The 21658-nt window shown below is 39.8% G+C and overlaps 1 protein-coding gene across 2 annotated transcripts in view; it reads right to left on the minus strand.

Moving 5' to 3' along the window:
- Positions 1–8858: 8858 nt before the first annotated feature.
- The window catches only part of COL3A1 (collagen type III alpha 1 chain), a 53911-nt gene continuing 41111 nt past the window's right edge, over positions 8859–21658 (minus strand). For both annotated transcript variants that reach the window (XM_064452031.1, XM_064452029.1), the window contains 19 exons: positions 21561–21614; positions 21408–21461; positions 20743–20796; positions 20298–20405; positions 20071–20124; positions 19530–19583; positions 18121–18282; positions 17887–17994; positions 17015–17122; positions 15793–15846; positions 15516–15623; positions 14864–14917; positions 14646–14753; positions 13527–13580; positions 13193–13300; positions 12243–12519; positions 11557–11744; positions 11126–11368; positions 8859–10021 (listed from right to left, as the gene is read on the minus strand). In XM_064452031.1, the coding sequence (XP_064308101.1) occupies positions 9875–10021; positions 11126–11368; positions 11557–11744; positions 12243–12519; positions 13193–13300; positions 13527–13580; positions 14646–14753; positions 14864–14917; positions 15516–15623; positions 15793–15846; positions 17015–17122; positions 17887–17994; positions 18121–18282; positions 19530–19583; positions 20071–20124; positions 20298–20405; positions 20743–20796; positions 21408–21461; positions 21561–21614 (2097 nt within the window). In that variant the 3' untranslated portion in view covers positions 8859–9874. The remainder of the gene's footprint in view (positions 10022–11125; positions 11369–11556; positions 11745–12242; positions 12520–13192; positions 13301–13526; positions 13581–14645; positions 14754–14863; positions 14918–15515; positions 15624–15792; positions 15847–17014; positions 17123–17886; positions 17995–18120; positions 18283–19529; positions 19584–20070; positions 20125–20297; positions 20406–20742; positions 20797–21407; positions 21462–21560; positions 21615–21658) is intronic.

Genomic DNA, 21658 nt, shown 5'->3' on the forward strand with positions numbered 1-21658 from the left:
AAAACTGATCACAGTGCTACTTTTTATTGGATACATGCCCAGTGGTTCAGCTGGGCAGTATTAATATTGCTTTATATACTATATAATTCAGAAATATTAATATTATAAAAAATAAAAACTGTTCTTGCTCCTTCTGTATTTCCTAGAGGACCCCAGCTCTCAATGTTATCATAGCCTCCCTGCTGCATAAGAGCCTTCTTGCAGAGAGCACTTTATACTGAGCAGTTCTGGATGCTTAAAATGTAAGGCAAACAAATGGAATTGATGGTTTAAGTCCTCTCTGAACAAAAAGTTTTTTCCGAATCACAGTTTTGGATTTATGTACCTCAGTTTTAGAGTGACTCTAAAGAGCTTACATTTGGGCTGAACGCTGCTCTTTCAGAAGGCTGGTGGAGCAGCTTAAGATGCATCTCCTCTACCTGCCTTCTATATAGACCCTTCTGTTTTGGAACTCCCCTCTAGCTCAGTGGTTATTCTGTTGTCTCTGGATGCATGAGAGCATAAGTGCAAATCTCATGGCCTCTCCCTCCCAAAGCTTCCTTGTAGCTATCATAAACACTCATATCTAAGTTTTTAGTGTTAAAAAGATTCTGTAGAGTACCAGGAGTACTACATGCAGTAGAAGAATGCATCAAGCAATACAGAAATGTAAGAAAAAATGTCACAGTATTATAGCTAGAAACAACACAGCCAAAGCCTACAAAATATAGGAAGCAAATAGAGGAGAATGAGGAAGATTGTTTTTTCTCTCTGTGAATGCAAGTAATGAGTCTACAAATGGGTTAAGAGCAAAAAGCATTATTTTTTCTTATTGCTGTAGGGTAAGAGCCCCTCGGTTTCTTTTATCTCCTGTAGCTGCCTGAGATTGAGCAAAGTAGTTACTGGACTGATAAACATTCTTACAATCTATGGTGTTTTTAATTTTTTTTTTCAGGAAATGAAGGCTCTACTGAAAGTTTAATACTCACTAGGCAGTTGGTCTCACTGAGAGAGGATATTTATAAAAAGAATAGGATTCCAGAAAGACAGAGTAAACCAATTGCAAAGATAAAACCAGAACTAAATGGAAGTATAGAAATGGTGATGGAAGAAAAGAAAGATTTCCTGCAAGTAGGCAAATACCATAGAGAAAACAAAGTAAAAATGATAGTATTAGGCCATGATGGTATTATCATTGTCTTGGTTTTAGCTGGGATAGAGTTCATTTCATGACAAAATGTAGAACAAAATCAGCAGTTCAATAGCTGAAGTAGAAGTGCTAATGAAACTGCAGACCCACAGATCCAGTTGGCCAAACTGCATGTTTATGATACAGAAAAAATAATCACTTTGATTCTGGATTATTATGTCCAGTCTGGAGAAGACTGAAGGGGGATCTTATAAATACTTATAAATATCTGAAGGGTGGGTGTCAAGAGAAGGGGACTGGACTCACTTTAATAGTGCCCAACAGCAGGACAAGGGGCAATGGGCACTAGTTGGAAAACAGGAAGTTCCACCTAAACATGAGAAAAACCTTCTTTCCTGTGAGGGTGCCAGAGCAGTGGCACAGGCTGTCCAGGGAGGTTGAGGAGTCTCCTTCCCTGGAGACATTAAAACCCTCCCTGGACGTGTTCCTGTGCCCCCTGCTCTAGGTGTGCCTGCTCAAGCAGGGGGGTTGGACAAGATGATCTCCAGAGGTCCCTTCCAACCCCTACCAGCCTGTGATTCTGTGCTCTGCAGAGTTCAGAATAGCGATAATGGAGACTTCTTGGGCAAAATTGCTAGATGCATACTAAAGAGTCAGATTCAGTTTCTTAAAAGGCAGAATGTTTTTAACCAGCCTATTTTACCTGCTGTCATGCTATTCAGAAATTTAGCTCATGTTAAAATCAGAGGTAATGCTTATTAATGTATGAAATAGAGATTGTGAGAACCATTATGAAGAATATAATGAATTATGATTAAGAATCACCGGCATTAAACCCTGACTTCCCCAAGACAACATATGTATGGTCACAAAGGGAAAACTAAGTACAAAAGAAGAGCTCTCTTGTGAAGCTGCTGCTCATTCCTGTGAGGTGATTATTGGCCAATACCTTTAGAAATAGTAAAAGAAACTGTCTGCTTTTTCCACAAGCCAAGGTAGTAAGGACACAGGAGAGTCAATGGGGGACCTGAGCAGGGTGATGCAAAGATTAAAACTGAAGCACTTTATAGATTTACACAACATGGGAGAAAACTCAGGGAGCTTGATTGCTAATGTATCTGTTGTGCTATGAGCTTTACATGTTTTATAATTTGTTGGGAGAAGGTCTGGAAAAGTTTTAAGCTACCAGGCAACACTAGTTTGAGCCAGATGCTGGAAGAGTAAATTTTTTTCCTCCATCACCCATAGTTTCTGGCACATTTTTATTTCCTTTCTGTTAGAGTAAGAAACCATCTTTCTGTAAGCTCTGGCTTAATGTTTCTTTAATATTTCATAATCATTATGGTCTGTTGTGGCCTTATCATCACAGAACAGTGCACTATCAAAAGTTTCTACTGTAGAATTAGTTTGTCAACTGAGGTATTACTGTCCATGCTCCAGGGAAGACCGTAACCTTATTTAGGAGTGTTTGTGCAGAAAAAAACAAACAAAAAACAAACCCATGTAAGTTCACGTCTGACAAAGCATCGCGTAACTGCTTTTCCACCTTAGTCAAATGAGTGAGAAAAATCTGACACAAACTGAACCAAATATAACAAAAAAACCCAAACATTATTAAGATTCTAGAAAATTCACCAAAATGTTTTTACATGTTTGGTAGGGAGCAATCTTCCCTGCGACAAAGAAACACAACATTGACAGAAGATGGTAACAATTGTAGGAGCTGTCATTGTAATTTAGGAGCCTCTTCCCTCTAAAGAGCATGCTGTGTCATTCTACACAAAAATCAGAGTAAGTCAAAAGCTTACTATATTGCTGCTATATCAATTCAGCCATTTCCTCATAGGAAACTTAATCTCTGCAAAGCGGATGCTACCAAACTGAAAGGAGAAAGAAGTAGACATTTTCAGGTGTCTTGGCGTTAGTATAACTGTCCTGGTTTCAGCTGAGATAGGGTTAAATTTCTTCGTAGTAGCTAGTACGGGGCTACGTTTGGGATTTTTGCTGGAAACAGTGGTGATAATGTGGAGATGTTTTAGTTGTTGCTTAGTAGCGCTTACACTGGTCAAGGACTTTTTCAGCTCCCCGTGCTCTGCCGGGTGCACAAGAAGCTGGGAAGGGACACAGCCAGGACAGCTGACCCCAACTGACCAACCATATGACCATATTCCATACCATATGACGTTGTGCTCAGTATATAAAGCTGGGGAAGAAAGAGGAAGGGGTGGGACGTTTGGAGTGATGGTGTTTGTCTTCCCAAGTAACCTTTACGTGTGATGGAGCCCTGCTTTCCTGGGGATGGCTGAACACCTGCCTGCCCATGGGAAGTAGCAAATGAATTCCTTGTTTTGCTTTGCTTCCACGCACAGCTTTTGCTTTACCTATTAAACTGTCTTTATCTCAACCCCTGAGCTGCCTCACTTTTACTCTTCCGATTCTCTCCCCCGTCCCACTGGGGGGGGGGTGAGCGAGCTGCTGCGTGGTGCTTGGTTGCTGGCTGGGGCTAAACCATGGCAATAACAAAGACAGTAAAGTTGAAATGTGAGTTATGATAGGAACACTCACAAAATCCCACTGAAATGGGAACATCTCCAGTGCCTCCAAGAGTGATCTTTTGATGTTTGCATTCTCAGTGGATGTGGACATGGATTCAGCAACAAAACTTAAGTTTTGACCCTTAATCCAGAGATGTCCATGGCATACTAAAAAGAAGTTATGCAGTTTATCTCATGAATGTCCTCTGGCAGAGAGAAGTTTTGGATAGGGTTAGCTTTGCCAGGCACAACTTATGGAAGAGAAAAAAGAAAAAAAAAAAGAGATTATGGCCTTCAAGGAAGGAGATATCACAGACAGGAGTGGCTGCTGTGATGGGAAAGCAGCAGTATGGGTTACAGACAATGCTTCCAGAAGACAGCCTCTGGGCTGAAGCTATTGCAAGACAACAGGTGGGAAGAAAAGACCACCAGGATTTTGTTCTGGTGGACTTCATTCATCCTGGAAGAGCAATCCTTCAGTGTAGGGTGAGCTATATCTTGCCTTCTCCCAGCAACCAAGTAGGCAGAAACACAGCAAACCTTTTCATCTCCCAAATCCAAAAACCTCCTGCAAAGTATCTTTCTTTTCTAATATTTTAAATCTGCTTTTAAGGTTAACAGCTTTTAAGAGCATAACAAGGTATAATCAAGGATATCTGATTCCAAACTCATGTTGAATTAAAATGCTAAATTATAATGAAAATATTTCATACATTACTGTAGCATAAGGTTTGTGCAACATGTGCCTCTTCACGCCCATTTACAGAAGAGAAGCAATTCATTTAAAAATCAGAGTCTGGTAGGCCTACATCTTTCCTGATAATGAGAAAGGGAAATGATTTTTTTTTAAAGAGCCGTTAAGGTTTCAGTCTTAGTTGAAATGGGTAGGTTATCTGTAATAAGAAATATATTGTAATTTGGTGACTACGATGAAGCCTGTGTAACCATCATAAATAATAACCAGCCCTCCAAAATAACACATTTTCCAACATATATAAATAATGCATTGCTGACAAGGAACGCTAGACATTAAATTTTTCTACTAAAGCTATCAGGACAGCCATAGCATGGCAAAGTGTGTGTTGGGAATATCTTCACCATTTACGAATTCAAAATTCTCCTTGAGCGCTCTTCTTCCAATTTACCACCCGCAAATAGAGGCTTAAGACTACTTAGCTAATATCACAACTAAGTGAGGGTTACAGATTATACTGCTGCTTATTTAAATGTCTAGCTTCTTTTTTTTAACAAAGTTTTTGCTAATTAGCTGGCTTCCAGAAAAAAATTCCTAGTAGCTATTCAAAATCTGAAACCAATCCCGTTAAAATCAATTGTTTGCCCTGACCTGGTTCTAGCTGCAGACTTACCACTGAGGTGAAGAGCTGCAGAGATACAACCTCACAGAGCTCACCTCTTGCTAGTGGCTGTCCTAGGAGGTTGCCGCCAATGGGGAGGCCTGCCGAAGCCAAGCTGTTTCTCCAACAATTTCTCATGCTGTACCATCAAGAGCTGTGAAAGGGTGCTTGTGCGGATTTTAAAGGAGTGCCTGGAGCTGCACAGAAGCTAGATATGATGGCCATGGAGAATATCTTACCTATTCCCCAAAGGGAGGTAAGGCTCTGCAAGTGAGTGAGTGATTCACAGGTGCTTATAAATTGGTTAAAATTAGGGCCTAATCAGATAGCAAAGTTTTTCTGTTAGAGAGGTTTGCCAGATTGTTGTCATGTTTTGGTTTTGTGGGTTTGGTTTGGTGTTTTATTTTTAAAACATAATTTCCATAAAGAATGTAGAAAATAGGTGTGGAAATAGTTCCTGTGCTGCAGACAATAGTCAGGGAGGTCACGTTCACCAGAAGAAAAGTGCTGTTGTCTTGTGAAAGAGCTACACCTTTAGGTGATAACCTGCAATTAATTGGAAAGGTGAAGGTCCATGGAAATATTTAAACCTAAATTAATGATATCTTAAAGCTGTTTGAGGCATGGTTTTTTGTTTTTCTTTTCTTGTTTTCCCCAAAGAGCCATAGTAATGTGGTGCTATGAAGTGTAAGAATATCACCTGGCATAACATATGACTGAATAAGAAGCGGTGGGTCAGAATGAGAAATTTCTTATATCAATCTTATTACTGTGTGGGCAACTTCTTTCCTTATTTTTTCATGCCTCTCTTTCAACTTTATGGCTCTGTTTCAGCAATATAGACTACAGTATTATTTTTTTTTTATTATTTTTGCTAATACAATTTTAAATTTATATGTAAAGGGAAGATGCACTTGATTATGTGCCTTAAAAAATCAGCTTAGCACTTGAAAGCAGGTGTTGGCGTTTCCATACTGCCTTGAAGGCCTTCTATTAGTTACCTGTGCAAAAGGGGGTTCTTCCCAGAAGTGCTGTAGTCTATGAAGTTGATGTGCCTCTCTGTAACAGTAATGGCGCTGTTACCCTCAAAGTAGCAGGTAAGTTTGTTGGTTTTTTTGTAAATTATATTTGCCATGAAAAATAAAAGCTAGAACCTTTTGCAGGCTGACACAATAAATCAGAGTAAAAAAATATTAGAATCTAAACCCTCTGAAGGCTATCCTTATTTTCTAGCTAATTCTTGTTTATTAACCTGATCTGTTTCATATTTCTATTATCTGTCAGTAGTGCCAAGAGAACTTGACTCTAAGAGGAATTGTCCAGAGGGTGGAGTGGTGTGGAGACACTGTGGCCAGGCTCTGTGATAAATGGGGACTCTGGGTACCATGGGGCTGGTATACTGCACGCTTGGCCAGACTCTGTGACCATGGAGCTGATACACTGCACATTTGCTACCCTGAGCCAACAGTCTGTCATGCTATTGACAAAATGCTGCCCTTTTTATCATTATAATACCAAAACACACCTCCATCTCAAAAGCTCCCTGTCTCTAAGGTGCAACCACCCCTCACTGGGCAAAGCAAGGAAATTTTACACCAATCATAATAAAGGTATGTATGACTAGTGTCACTCAAGCGCCACCTGAAAGGTAAAAAAAAAAAAAGTATAAAATAGGTTAAGAGAAAACGGGTGTTAGGGAAGATACCATCATGTACCACTCTGACTTCTGGGACCAGTGGATGGGCGAAACTCTCCCCCCCCCCCCCCCCCGCATTGGGATGCCTTTGGGTAAGATTTCAGCACTTGGTTATACCAACAGTTTCCCTGGGAAAACTTACTTAGAAACCACTCTATAGCTTCACTTTAAATCTCCAATGCATTAGAGTCACTTCATATTTGCTTAATGCACTTGCAGCCTAGCAGGGTTACTAATTTTCTTAGTATTTGTGTGTCTTGTAACCAGTAATTCTATCACCGGTAATCCAAAGAACTTGTGTATCTGTTGCTTTAATAAATTGTACTATACATTAATCTAGCCATGATCGTTCTCATTGACCGTGACCGGCCTGGGCAGCTGCCAAATTAGTTAACAACAAAAATAGACTCTTCTCTGTGAAGGAGTTTAGAAAGCAAGGGGGGGTCCTGGCTGAACCTCGTGACTCAAGGGTAAGGTCTCTCCTTAGCCACTCCTCAGACTCCTACTATTAACACAACAATTATCTCAAAGATTTTTTATAAAAAATACAGTGATATCAGACTGATGGTGGCTTTAGTGAGTGACCCTCTGAAAAAAATGACGGTATTTGGATCAACTAAATTATTTCGTGGCGGTCTTGGCTATTTTTTTGTGTTTTCTGCAAATGTTCCAGTAATGACCTTTTGTTAGTAGAAATTAGTAATCAAAGACTTGATGACTATAGGTTTTCTTTAAAAAAAAAAAAGCCCCCAAGCCTTCAGTTTTAAGGTTGAGTAATTGCTATTGGGCATTCACTCAGCCACAGTAGCACTGGAGATTACAGAGATGTCCATGCAGATTAACAGGTTTTTTCCAATGCATTTTTTTTGCAAAAGCCAGCATTTTTCTTAAAATTTTAACTCCAGTCAAAAGACTTCCTACCATGTAATATATGTCAGATTGATATTATTATGTACCTATAATTCTCATCTTCCATAACAGTAGCTATTTTCACCATAAAATGAGGAGATTGCTTGTGAAAGCCAATATTTTTAATGAATTGTTGGTGCTATTCTTTTATGTTGCATTAAGTACAGTCATGTCTGTGTTGATACTGCATTTGTGCTGCTAAAGTCTCCCCCGGCCCTCACTATTCTGCTTCTGTGTTGGCTCAGCCAAATTCTGTCATGCTGGAGCAGGGCAGTGTCTTGGCTCAGACTCAAATCTGGTGAGGTTTCTTAAAAAACAACATTTCTCTGCCCAGTTTTCCAGCTTGGCTCAATCCAGAAAGTGTTCTCAGAGAATGCACAATCCATAATCATCAATGAGAACCTTTAAGCATCTGAACTTTTTTCTCCCTAATTTTTATTGTCTGACTTGTAGAGGGTCCTTAATGACCCTGGGCTGTGGAGAAACATGTGGCAGTGTGTTAACAATGAGGGGCCAGGCTCTGTATATTCCTTCATAGGAAAGACTCAGTAGCATCTGAGAGGTTGCTACTGGGAGAGGGTTCATGGTCCAGATTCTGGTGTGTGGCTAGTTTCCGTCTTCTGGCCTAAAGCTCAGGCACCGCCAAACTACTATTGTAGTTGCATCTCCTTGACTTTTTGCTAAGATCTGGGGGTGACTTAGTTGTGCAGCTCCAATGGCCATAAAAAATATCGTGATGCTTAGATTGTCAGCTTCATCAAACTGCCAGTGCCGCTAGCCTGCATTGTAGGAGACCCTCAGGCCATTTATTTAAACTGCCATCTGAAAGAGCAGTAGCCTGTGACTGCCTATTTATTTAGATGAGGGCAGGTTTTTTGTGGGGGAGGGAGGATTAAGCGCTTATATTTTCTCCAAACTGATTTGCCTAGGTGCACAGGTGCTGTTTTGGATCTTGCTGTCAGAGCTGAATCCATGCTGATAGTCAAAGAAGCTCACCATGCTTGAAAAAAAGAGCCACTGGATGGAGACAAGTGGAAAAAAGTAAAAACGAAAATGTCATAGTATGATGCCATAAACTGCATCCCCCAGGATTACCAAGTTTTCCTTCAAACAAGTTATCTGAGAAAAACCATTTAAAGTGGTACCAGAATTGTGTCCTGGCTTATTAATTTGTTTGAAGAAAGAGATACAGAGAGTAAAAAAAAAAAAAAAAAGTCAATTTTATGAAAAACAAGGAGTTTTAAGATATTTTATTATGTGTCTCTGTAAGGAATAGACCAACAACCATATAAAAGCTTACAAAGATGATTAACCTTCAACACTATAAATGTGTTAACGTGACAGAAGTAGTTCACAATTTTGCATCTTTATTGACTTTTACAGAGTGAAGGGAGAAAGTTCTCAACTATGACATGCCAATGATGATATTTGACAGGAGACATTTAAAATTGCTTTAAATTCTTTACTTTTTTTTTTTTAAGCAAGTCAATAACCCTGACTTGCAGAGTTAGGAGTGAAAAATACATTAGCACCATCATATTATTCTTTTACACTTCCCTAATTTTAGTGGTCTTGACCAGCAATGACAGGAAAGTAGAGAAGCACCTTTGATAACAGAATACAATCCAACAATAAAATTATAGTGACTACTGCCATTAAGGTATTAAACTCTTAAAATACACTGTACTTTTTTCACAGCTAATCAGTACAGAAATAGACAATTTTGTACCAAATGATTCCACCAAATTGACCAATGGGTCCAGTGTGTTTTGATTGATTTGTTTGATTGATTTTTGGTTTGACTCATCAGACACATCCCAGTTTCTGTCCATGTTGAGGTAGTTGAAACAGGGAGGTCTTTCTAGCTTTACGGACTGCATCTTAGAAAAAAAGGGTAAACTTTGGTACTGGGAGCAATCAGTGCTTTGTAAATTGGCTAACATTCAACTAATAGAACACAGTGTTGTTTTATTAAGTGTTGAAGTTGTATTATAGCACCACGGAGACATGTTTTGAAGATGGAATTTGGTAAAAAAAAAAATAGAGCAAAAAAAAGCATTTTTACTGTACTTTGTGTAATAGCGAAAAAAAATAACCCTTGATATCAAATTGATTTTTCCCCCAGAAATTTTGTTAATAAATAACTGGGATACAGATGGTCACCTGTACTAGCTGACAAGGCTAAAACAAAGGAGCACAGTTGGAGTGTGAATCTGTTTGCTGGGGTTTCAGAAAGAGCAGGTTCTTTGATTTATAAGAAGCAGACTGGGCCAATGTCCACGCCAAATTCCTGATCAGGACCACCAATATCTATGGGTGCAATATCAACCACAGGCAACCTCATTGTCTTGCGCGTTCTGTATTCAAAAACTGTTTTACCCCATTCACCAGTGTGTTTCTGTAAGGTTAAAAAGAAAAGGAAAAACAAACAAAAAACATGTTAGAGAAATCAGTGTTGGGCTATAGGTGGAAGTTATCCTACAGTTTGCTAGATTTTATGCTTTCTCTTTCCTTAATAATGTGTCCCTCTCAACACCATGAGACTGGTTGCAGTCTTTCTAGAAATGAACATGAACATTATTTCTGGACATTTCATGTAAGGTCTTGTGGGGTTGTAGACCCCACGGCTCAGAAGGGATGGGATCCCTAGAACAATGTACAGTAGACTACTCCAGAGCCGTACCAGTGCCCCAATTTAGGACTGAAATGTGCTCTGCATACTGGGGGTTAGAGTAGCCATTTGTACTGTTTGGAAAGTGGTTTCGGCCTCAGCAAGCCGTGACAGCAGTAATGAGGTAGCGCTTCATGTTCATGTTAAAAATAGTGGCTGCAAAGTAGATGTTTTCATGTGTTTATGTATCCTTAAACAGCAGGTCTGCCATAGGTGTCAATGTCTGTTGTGCTTTTGGGACCTTAAAGAGCAGGAGGGAGAAACTGTGGATAGTGTTAGAGTTTTGTATTTGTTACTGAAAAGGCTGCAGATGCTCATTGACCAGCACGCTCATCAGTGTTACTGCTCCTCTCCTGTACTTTCTGCTGCAGTGAGCAAGGCACAGGGAAGCAATGTTGCAGCTGCAAAATGACTGTGTTTGCCCCTTTCCATAGTTTCAAGCCTATGGCTTGAATCAGCTAGCCTTGATTTTCTGGTATGACTAAAATGATTCCTACTATTCTTTGACTTTTACAGAGTGAAGGGATCAATGTTTTAGAATTGAGACAGGAAGGATCAAAACTTGGTCACTGTGACTTCACTGTCTTTGACTCTAAGGCAAGGAGATACCTGGGAAGCACAGATGTAAGTGGGAGTGCACCTCTCTTTCTACAGTTGCTACACTACTGCAGGAGTGACACTTCTGGTGCACAGAACCTAAGCTTCCCCTGCTAGGTGTAACTGTGTCCTTTCCTTACCCAGGCCATGCAAACCTCTCATCCTTTATTATGGGTCTAGTCCTCTAGAGGGAATTATTTATTAAACTACCATACTAAAGTCTTGTTTACTTACGGTACAGCCATCTTCCAGAACAGCATAAGTGAATTTGCTGTTTCCTTCAGCCTTGATCTCACTTTCCATAGAGCTCATCAGTTTCAGAGCTTTTTTAACGTTTCCGCTGGCTTGGTCCATGTAGGCAATGCTGTTCTTGCAGTGGTAGGTGATGTTCTGGGAGGCACGGCTGGAGAGGATGCGGAGGAAAGCTAGCTGAACTTCTGAGACATCCTCTGGAAGCTCAGGATCTCCGTAGCTGAACTGCAGAGAGCAATACATAAGCAACAGTTTTTGTTTAATCATGTCTGGGGACAGTCCAAATAGTTATTATTTCACACACTAAATGTTTCAGTTAGTTTCACTTCAGATTTATTTACCAGTACATTGTGATGTATGTGAGTACAACATGTGTACTACCTTTTGGGCTGTTAACTGTCATAATATCTTACCTGGAAGCCTCCATTCATAGATTCTCCAAACCAAATGTGTTTGTTTCTACTGCTTTCGCTGGTCCACCAGTTCTTCTTTGGCACAGTGCTGGGGTTAGCATTGAGGCATGTCTCACCAGTTTCCATATTACAGTATACTTTAATAGCATCCATCTTGCAGCCTTGGTTAGGATCAATCCAGTACTCCCCTAGAGGTTAAAAAAAAATGTTTAGGGGCTTAATATATTTGGAGAAGAATCTGAATGTGTTATGGTGAAGCTTATTTCTATGCTAGATTCCTGAGTCAAATTAGGAAGCATATTAATTTTGACAGAAGAGATGCCACAGAAAATAAGATGATGTACAAATCTGAGTTGATGGGAATATGGGAATACTGTAATATGACTGACATTTGAAATAAATGTAGAATTATACTTGTAATGGGATTTTTCCTATAAAATTATTTTTAAAAATAATGTTATTTTCTAAACATGGAAGGAGTGAAGTCAGTGCATATACTGCGTAAATGTATAGTAAAGTTTAAATTATTGCAGATCTCTGCATTTAAATACTCAAAGACAATAGCAGTCATAAAAAAAAATAAATAAAAAAACACCACAACACAAAAACCCAAAACTGAACCACAAACCCAAACCCCAAACAAATCAAGATCTTCTACCATTAGTAACAATAAAAACCTAACATACCACTCTTGAGCTCAGGATGGCAGAATTTCAGATCTCTGCAGTTACGAGCTGGATTCTTCTGTGACCCATCAGGACTAATGATATTTTCAATCTGGTTATTAATTGATTTCATTGAAGATATGATGTCTCCCAGATTGATATTATTTTCTTTTGGCTCATCTCGATATTCATACCCATAGCCTGCTGGGCCTTTTTCACCAGCCACAGTACCACAACATGGACCAGGAAGACCAGAAGGACCAGGAGGACCAGGAGGACCAGCCTGGCCTGGTGGACCCTAAAAAAATAGTGAACATAGCACTGAGTAGAGATCACAGGTTAAAACTAAATGTCTACGTTGGCCCTAATCTTAAAAAAAGAGAGAATTCTCACATAAACATTTAATTTATTTTTTCATTAAATAATAGCATTTACTATGCATAAACATCTGTTAGAGTTTCCAGGCCTTTATTTTCCCAAAATTGGAATTTTCTTTTCTTAATTTTGTCAAGCTGTGACTGCTCTTCTACCTGGGCTTTGAGAAGGAGCCCTTTCCACCAAATCCAGAGAATAACCATTTCTTGGCTATAGAAGAAATTAGTATGCCAGTGACTTCTGCAGTGCTGGCCTTTCTCAAGGAGTCTAGGAAACCTACTTCATAGCTTCCAAGACACAAAGGGAGTCTGTGTTCTGAAGTGAAGAGGAGATCCTGCCCTCCCATTATACCCAGAGATGTCAATGGTTATCTGAGACTAACATAATGTCCGGTGCATCAATATGCATCAATAGTTACACTGACCTACAAATGATCTGTATTTTTCTTTAATTTAGCCTTGATAGCTAGATACCCCCTACCACAAACTCTGTCCATCAAGTACAGAATTTTCTGAGGGATGTATTTAAATGGGAGAGCACGCTATCATTCCTGAATAATCCCTGAAGATTTGTTTGAGTGTGCACTATTTACTTACTGCAGGGCCACTTTCACCTCTGTTACCACGAGGGCCAGGAGGACCAATTGGACCTGGATAGCCACCTCTACCATCTTTTCCAGGTGGCCCAGCTGGTCCTGGGGGACCCTAGAACAATGTGGAACACAAATAATATGGTCAAAATAGTTAACCAGAAAATCTCAAATTCAGAAATACTTTGAGAGAGATTTCAAACATTTCTGTATGATTTAATCAGGTGTCTTTCTTCAGCTGTTGCCTGTTAAGATGGTCAATTTAAATTTTATTTTTTTTTTTTTTAACCAAACAGTCTGAATCTTCCTTCCAGTTACACTAGGTAAGGCGTTTTTCTTACCCTTGCACCTGAAGGTCCTGGACTTCCAATTGTGCCTTGTGGACCTAGGGGACCCTATGAAGAAAGAAGTAAGTCATACATTTCCCAGTAATATTTTGTATCTAGCTGAAATGTACCTTAGAAAGAGATATTGCAACATCTTTAAGATTATATGAAACTTATAAATGCAAAATGCTGCATATTACCATAAAATCATATTACCAGTAAATTTAAGTAATTTAACACTCATGTTTTCAAATGCAGTAAAAAATTTTCTCTAAGCATGCACCACAAAGAACTAAGCCATATATTTAAAAATTATTAATCATCTTGCTTTCATAGTGTATATGAGAATTTAACAGACTTTTCTTTTTGCTCATGTTAAGTGAGAACAACAGGTTATACTGTGTTGTTAAATAGGTTGGTATTGGTGGCATTTATAGATACCAATTCCAACTTTTTACCATCATTGGTAGATTAACTAGGTGAGTTTGGGTTCCGTGATTCTCACTTGTATCATGAGTGCTATTAATAGTACTTTCAGTATAATTCCCTCTTAAAATTTTTACTTCTTATAAATACCTCTGGCATGCCTGTCTATTACCCTTCAATCCTTGTGGCCATTATTAACTGTTCAAAAGGGTAATGCATGTTTACAATTCAGTAGTTTACTAAGTTTACAGTTTTGTACCTGTTTTGCCCTAATATTAATTACTGCAAAAGATGCATGACAGAATTGAAGTATTTGGACTCTGTGTAGCTTTTTCATGGCTGTCAAGCATAGATTTCTAATAGACAAATATTTCAACCCCTATTTCTATCTTACAATTTAATCATAAATAGCCTATATAAATGAATGGAAAAAGTGTTTGTTCCAGGCAAAGGCAGACATGTAGCTGAAAAGGATTTTAGTAAACCCAGCTTTAGCTCCTAGCAACAGCTTCCAGTTCTTCATTAACACTTATTTCAGGTTGATTCAGGGAATCTGGACTTTTGAACACATTTGACAATCAAATTACACAGGTTCTTTATACATATTTTATTTCCTCAGTATATTAGTTAAGGCTCACTAGTTCCCTGGGACCCAAACCACAGGAACTAAGAACAGCTGTAATTACCAGTCCAATAAAATATACTCACAGGAGGACCAGGGAGACCGGGGGAACCAGGAAAACCTCTATGACCCTTTATGCCGTTGCTGCCTCTTTCACCTTGTTCACCTTTATCACCACGAAGACCTTGGGGACCCTTTAAAAGTAGATTTGCAATAAATGGAATACATAAAGAAATAAGAAAGATACCCAAATAACAGGAAATAGTGAATGTCTGATATCACAAATACTTTAAATATGACTTACAGCAGGTCCTCGAGCACCAGCAGGACCAGCAGGGCCAGGAAGGCCAGGTGGACCCTGTCACAGAATAAAAATAAGATGACATCGATTACTTGGAGTTGACTAGACTGCCTTTATTTCCAGATAGTATATTCAAAGTCAACAGCTGTTCAGAAACAAGGGGAAGCTCCACACACACTATATAATCAGCAGGAACTTTGGTCAGTGCCTACTGCTTGTAGGCACTGATACATACCACATGCACTAGGCACCTTCATTTTGTGAGGTGCTCAGTGCTCAAGCTGTGCTAGTGTCAGCACTTCTCAGAAATAGTTGAAGATTTCCAAAATTACTCTCTTAGTTTAAATAAATAACATCGCTTGTGCTGCATAAGTACCAGATGGGATGGAAATTAAGACAGGGTCTGGTGGGATGATGTGCTCTTTGGCATCCTAAGGAATATGTGGATTTTGAGCTTAATTTATATACAGTTATCAGGAACATAAACTGTGATGTCTTTCCCCTTGATGTTCTTATAAAAGAGGCCCTCATTGCCAAGAAACTATGACAGTAACAAATGTATGACTCTTCCAAACTTCCACTTATTACAGCATGAAATGGGCTTTGCTTAGGAAACTTATATAAGTAAGCAGTAAGCTATTTAATTTGGTCTTACCTGAAATCCTCTTTCACCAGCTTTTCCAGGTGCACCATTGATACCTGCAGGTCCAGGGTGACCAGGAGGTCCTGGAGGGCCAGGAGAGCCACTTTCACCACGGTCACCCTGCAGATAGTCACAGTTAACAGGGTACAAAATTTAATGTTTTACAGAACTACAATGTAAAGAGTATATTCAGTAGAGGAACAAATTACATAGCACAGAAGTAGCTATGTATATTGTCATCTCTACATAACATTTATCTGGCAATCTAAAGATATTGGTGATTCCTTACTTTGCCTCCTGGGGCTCCATCACGTCCAGGCGAGCCTTCTGAGCCAGGGCTACCCTGACAGAAGAAAAAAACAAAAACAAAACAAAACAAAAAAAAAAAACAAAACCACACAACAAAGAGAGAGGTACAGTTTGCTCATAAGCTGGATGATGAATAGACAGCTTGTTTTCCATTAAGCTTAAATAATGCTCATCAAAGGGAAAGTTTTCAAGAAGGAAGAGTTCCTTGAGGTGGAGGGATCTATAAAAGATCTATCAGACCTACATTATTTTAGAATAGAATAGAATCATTAAGGTTGGAGAAGATCTCTAAGATCATCAAGTCCAACCATCAACCCAACACTACCATGTCTCCTAAACTATGCCCTGAAGTGCCAAGTCTACATGTTTTTTGAACACCACCACCTCTCTGGGTAGCCTCTTCCAATGCCTGACCACTCTTTCAGTAAAGAAATTTTTTTCAAATATCCAATCTAAACCTCCTCTGGTGCTGCTTGAGGCCATTCCCTCTGGTCCTATCACTAATGACCTGGGAGAAGAGACCAACAGCCACCTCGATACAACCTCCTTTCAGGTAGTTGAAGAGAGCAATAAAGTCTCCCCTCAGCCTCCTCTTCTCCAGACTAAACAACCCCAGGTCCCTCAGCTGCTTCTTATAAGACTTGTTCTCCAGATCCTTCACCAGCTTCGTTGCCCTTCTCTGGCCATGCTCCAGCACCTCAATGTCCTTCTTGTAGTGAGGGGCCCAAAACTGAGCACAGTATTTGAGGTGTGTCCTCACCAGTGCTGAGTACATGGGCATGATTTCTTCCCCACTCCTGCTGGCCGCACTGTTCCTGATACAAGCCAGGATGCTGTTGGCCTTCTTGGCCACCTGGGCACACTGCTGGCTCATGTGTAGCCGGCTGTCAACCAGCACCCCAGGTCCTTTTCTGCCAGGCAGCTCCCCAGCCATTGCTCCCCAAGCCTATAGCGTTGCATGGGGCGTACAGGCAGCGCAGTGTCTTGTTCAGTTCAAAGTGAGACAGAGACGTGCTCCACAGGTAGTAAAAGGTATAGTGGAGACAGCAGGCTACACCACCTTACATGAGGATGTAATCTGCCCAGGCCCCTGTGCATGAGGCACTTGAGGAAGGCTTTGTGAACCTTAAAGCATATTTAGTTCCCCAAGTCTCCTGTTAGTAATTCACAAGCTAGTGGGAATGTCTAACACATCCACTCACATCTCTGCCAGGCTCTCCAGGTAAGCCTCTTTGTCCAATAGGACCTTGTGGACCAGGAGGACCGCGTTCTCCTGGGACACCATTGGTGCCTGGTTTACCGTCTTCACCCTGAACAAAAAGGGAAAGGATTTCATTGCAGATAACGTAGTTAAGAAATATGATTATATTATACATCTTTAATTAAATATGCAGTGATTATGAAGGAGCCCTAATAAAGTGAAGGGCCAGTGTAACTTTGGTGATTGTGAATACTCAAAAGTAGAAGGATAAATTTTGGCCAGACTGGCTTGGTCATCACTAGTAATATTCTTGCAAGGACATTGAACCCAAGGAACGTTCCTTATTGTTTTGTCAACTAAGAAAAAGAAATGGGTATGTCTCTTCTTAAGTGCCCAAAAACAACAGCCAAAGCAGTTACAAAAATGCTGGTCTATCACAATATTAGCTATAAAATACAAACCAAGCTTCACACCACCTTTTCTGGAGGGAGGTGAAAGTATTTGCCTGTTTGGGTCATAATATTTAAGCAAAACACATATTGAGAATTAAATAAACAACGTGCGGTTGGTGAAACTATGACTCAGTTCTTGTCTCAAGAGGAGTTTGTAGCCCATTGCCCTCCTTAAGTGGGCAAAGCTGGTTATATACTTCTAGAAAATCTGATCCAGGACTCCGGGTAATAGAGACTAAAGACAACCTCACATCCTACAGCTGCTTGTAACTGAACATTTTAAATAACTGTAAGTTCTGTAGTTTCTGGACTAAAAATACAACACATTCACTACTTTTTGTAACACTAAGCTATTTTTAGCAGCTGGATTACAGTCATTGCATTAGTTTTGAGGCTATTGCTGCAGTGAATGCACTCTCACCTTGGGACCGGCCATACCGGCTGGACCAATCGGGCCACGCAGACCTGGCAAACCTGTGCCACCCCGGAGACCAGAGCTGCCTGGGTGACCTGTTTCTCCTTGTGGCCCCTGTTTAGGAAAAGGTCAGATCAGTCAATACTGAGGATCTTCAATGTTCAATAACTCGCTTCTTGTTTGTGAGAGACATAATTCCTGTCAATTAGTATAACAGTCCCTGGCTGGACATGTACTTACCCTTTCTCCTCGTGCGCCTGGTGGCCCTTTTTCGCCTGGTACACCAGGCTCACCTCTTACTCCAGCAGGTCCTGGACTGCCAGGAGCACCAGCACTACCAGGAGGTCCAGGAGGCCCATCCTTGCCTGCAGGCCCTGCATTACCTGGGGGACCTGGAGTGCCCTAAAAGGAATTTTAAACAGAAGAGTGTGAGACGTGTTATCTGAAACAGTAGCACACGCTTACTGGTGTTGATCTTTCCTCATGAAAGCTGGTCAGACTTGGTCCATTGCTTGAAGGTAGATTTAGGGTCCAACCTCTATGCACCCAAACCTGATCTGGTCTTATAAAGAGAATTCTTTCACCTACCACTTTCAAAACTTTTTTTTTTTTTCTCCCTACAGTCTGGGCATATGGTTTGCATAATACAATACCTGCAGAATGTGGATGCACAGTGTTTCTAATGCACCCAACACAAGATACACATTCCTTACCCAAGGGTCTGCCACAGAAATTTGAAATAGTTGCAGATCCCACTGATTTCTTGAATCACTCATGCCAGACACATTTAAGGTGATGACTTGGACACATGCAAAATGAATGTCTTTCATTAAAACAGTTAGCTTAGCCAATCAATGGAAAGAATTATGGTGACTTTAATGGCGCCTTAAATAAAAACTCTACTTTTTCTTTTTATTCAGCAATATTCTACTTTGCATCTGTCTGTAACCATAGGACAGAAAATAAACATCTGTTCATTCAAATATTAAAAAGTTTTCTTACTTTATATCTCAGTTACCATACAAAGGATAATGTATAATTTTCCTTTTAACATGGGTACATCCACTGTATTCTTTATACTTTGTATTAAATCGTTCTTATCTCAACCTACAACTTTTCTTACTTTTGCTGTTCTGATTCTCCACCCCATCCTACTAGGGTGGGGGGAGTGAGCAAGTGGCTGAGTGGTGCTCTGTTGCTAAATGGGGCTAAACTACGAGACCATTCTACTGGCAAATAAAAAAATTCTCAACAGTGATCTACAAAATGTAGTTCTGAAAATGCATACCAGTTCAAAATCCTGAACTGAATATTTCTTGCATCATAAAAGAGCAAGATAGAAGACAGCATGTCTACCACCAACAGAAATACTCAAGCACCTGATCCAGGAGAAGGACTTCACTAACTGATGGGCTTTGGAAAAAAACCCTAATAGAAGGAGGAGTATCAAGACAGTCCATGTGAAATAAGAGGAGAGTAAAGTCTCTTTTGCAGTGTTTTGCTAAGCCCCAACATAATATTCAGGGTGCTTTTGCTAATGTTATATTCGTGTCAAGGTATATACAGCTTAATATAGTTGAATATATTAATATATGTCCAAATATATCCTCAAGGTAAGAATAAAAGCAAAGGGGGATAAGACAACTTACAGTGTTACCAGGGGGACCAGGTAGACCACGAGCACCAGGAAAACCAGCAGCACCCTATGAGAGATCAATACTTTTAGTTGTCATTTTCTGAATATTAGAAAAACATTAACAAATAGATTTTTATACAACAGTTGACTTTGAATTATATTTAGCTGTTTTGCTTAAAATCTGATTAAAATGTCCTGGAAGAAGTTGATTACTTTTTTTACCTTCCCCCCCACTGGAAGGTCCCATATGTTCCTCAAAGGTGAACTAATGGGCTCTGAGGAACTTAACAGAGACAGCATGTACATCTAATAACTGTTGAGATAAGCCATGTTATAGCTTTAGGTCATTGTGCCAAAAGTTATTTTGGCACCTTACTTATATTAAAACAAGTATAATCCAGATTACTAAACACCTCAACTTTACTCCTTCTGGAACTCTTTGATTACTCTTGAACTGCAGATATTAAAGTTACTGAAGGTCTTGTTTTTCATTTACATCATGTTTGTTGTAATAGATAGTCATTTATCAGTGACTAAGTCAAAGAAATACTCACAGGGCCTCCAGGAGTTCCACGGTCTCCTTTTATTCCTTGAGGACCAGGTGGACCCTACATGGAAGTAAATAGATAAAGCAAATTATTTGATAAATAGATTAAAATTATAGGAAGTATCATTAAGTTTCAGACATCTCAAATGCTTGCCCTTCGGCCCAGCCACTTTGAGGCTGAGGAAGAACTGAAGGAACTTCTCTTTGTAGCAATAAGGAACAGCTAAAACTTACAGGTGCACCGGGACCACCTTGTGGACCTGCAGCTCCAGGGGGTCCAGCCTCGCCTCTTAGACCAGGTGGGCCTCTTTCTCCTTTCCCACCAGGTTCCCCGTTTTGGCCCTATAGAAAAATGATATTGTAATATTATGACTCAAAAAATGCAGATGATATCATTGTGATTAGAAACATTATCCAAGAGCCTTTCTGAAGGGAATTTAAATATTAAATTAAATGTGAATGCAGTTGAACGCTATTGGTCTACCAGTACAGGAATGGAAGCATAAATAAATGTTGCTTTATGTGTGACTGAATACAGAAAAAGCAGTAAATGAATCAAATGTATGTAGCAGATATGTATATTGAAGGGGTTACAGCAAGCCTTTTGGAGATGTGGATGAACTTAGAGAAACTAAAAACTGATAATCACATTTAATCACTTGTAAGTATTTTTACTTACTGGAGCTCCAGGGAAGCCAGCAGGTCCAGGAAGACCTTGTTCTCCTCGTTCGCCCTGTAGAAAACAACATGTCAGCAATGGAAGATTTTAGAGAGATAGGCTTCTCTTTACAGGTTAGAGAACACTCCCATGAGTACTGCTGAAGTTTCTTTGTCTTATCAGCCTTTGGAGGCAGAAAACCAAACCCAAAACAACAGTTACTCCTGAGCTCTAAAAAAAACTGTTCGGGAATTATCTGATAGTTATCTGAAGTGCGACAAACTGATCTCAGTTACACCTGTATAAACCCTGAGCACAATTCATGTTGTTTCTCAGATCCAACTCAGATCCAGATGTGCTGTTTTATCAATCTAAAATCTAAATATAAGAACAAGAGTATTTTTAAAACTTTATTTAGCTGTAAGACAAGATGGAAACAACTATTGCTCACACTCTTGCCCTGATCTGTCACTGCAGTCCTCTGACCCCTTTACAGTGTAAAAGACTTGATTTTCTGAAGTCCTTAGCACACGTAAATCCCAAGAGTCAACAGGAGCCGAATGTGCTTCATTTATTTTCAACTCAAGCCACAAGTATTCCTGTTAGGGTACGTGCAACACTGATGTCTACACTAGGCTAGAGAAGCCGTAGTAAAGTTCTACTCAGAGAAAAGTACTGTCACTTACAGGACCACCACGGGAACCCGCTGGACCTGGGCCACCTGCTGGACCAGGTTCTCCCTGTAAGGAATAAGAATGATTACTAGGTGTTTTTAGTCTTTAGACAGCCCTGAGTCTGACTGTTTATGGTATCAAACATCATTACAGAGGACGCTTTACCTTCTCTCCAGGTGGGCCGGCAGGACCAGGAGGACCGATGGGACCTACATTACCCTAAGAAATTAGAAAACAGTATATTTTGTATCAAAATAAGACAA

This window comes from Phalacrocorax carbo, chromosome 5 (genome assembly GCF_963921805.1).
Source record: "Phalacrocorax carbo chromosome 5, bPhaCar2.1, whole genome shotgun sequence".
Classification (NCBI taxonomy): domain Eukaryota; kingdom Metazoa; phylum Chordata; class Aves; order Suliformes; family Phalacrocoracidae; genus Phalacrocorax; species Phalacrocorax carbo.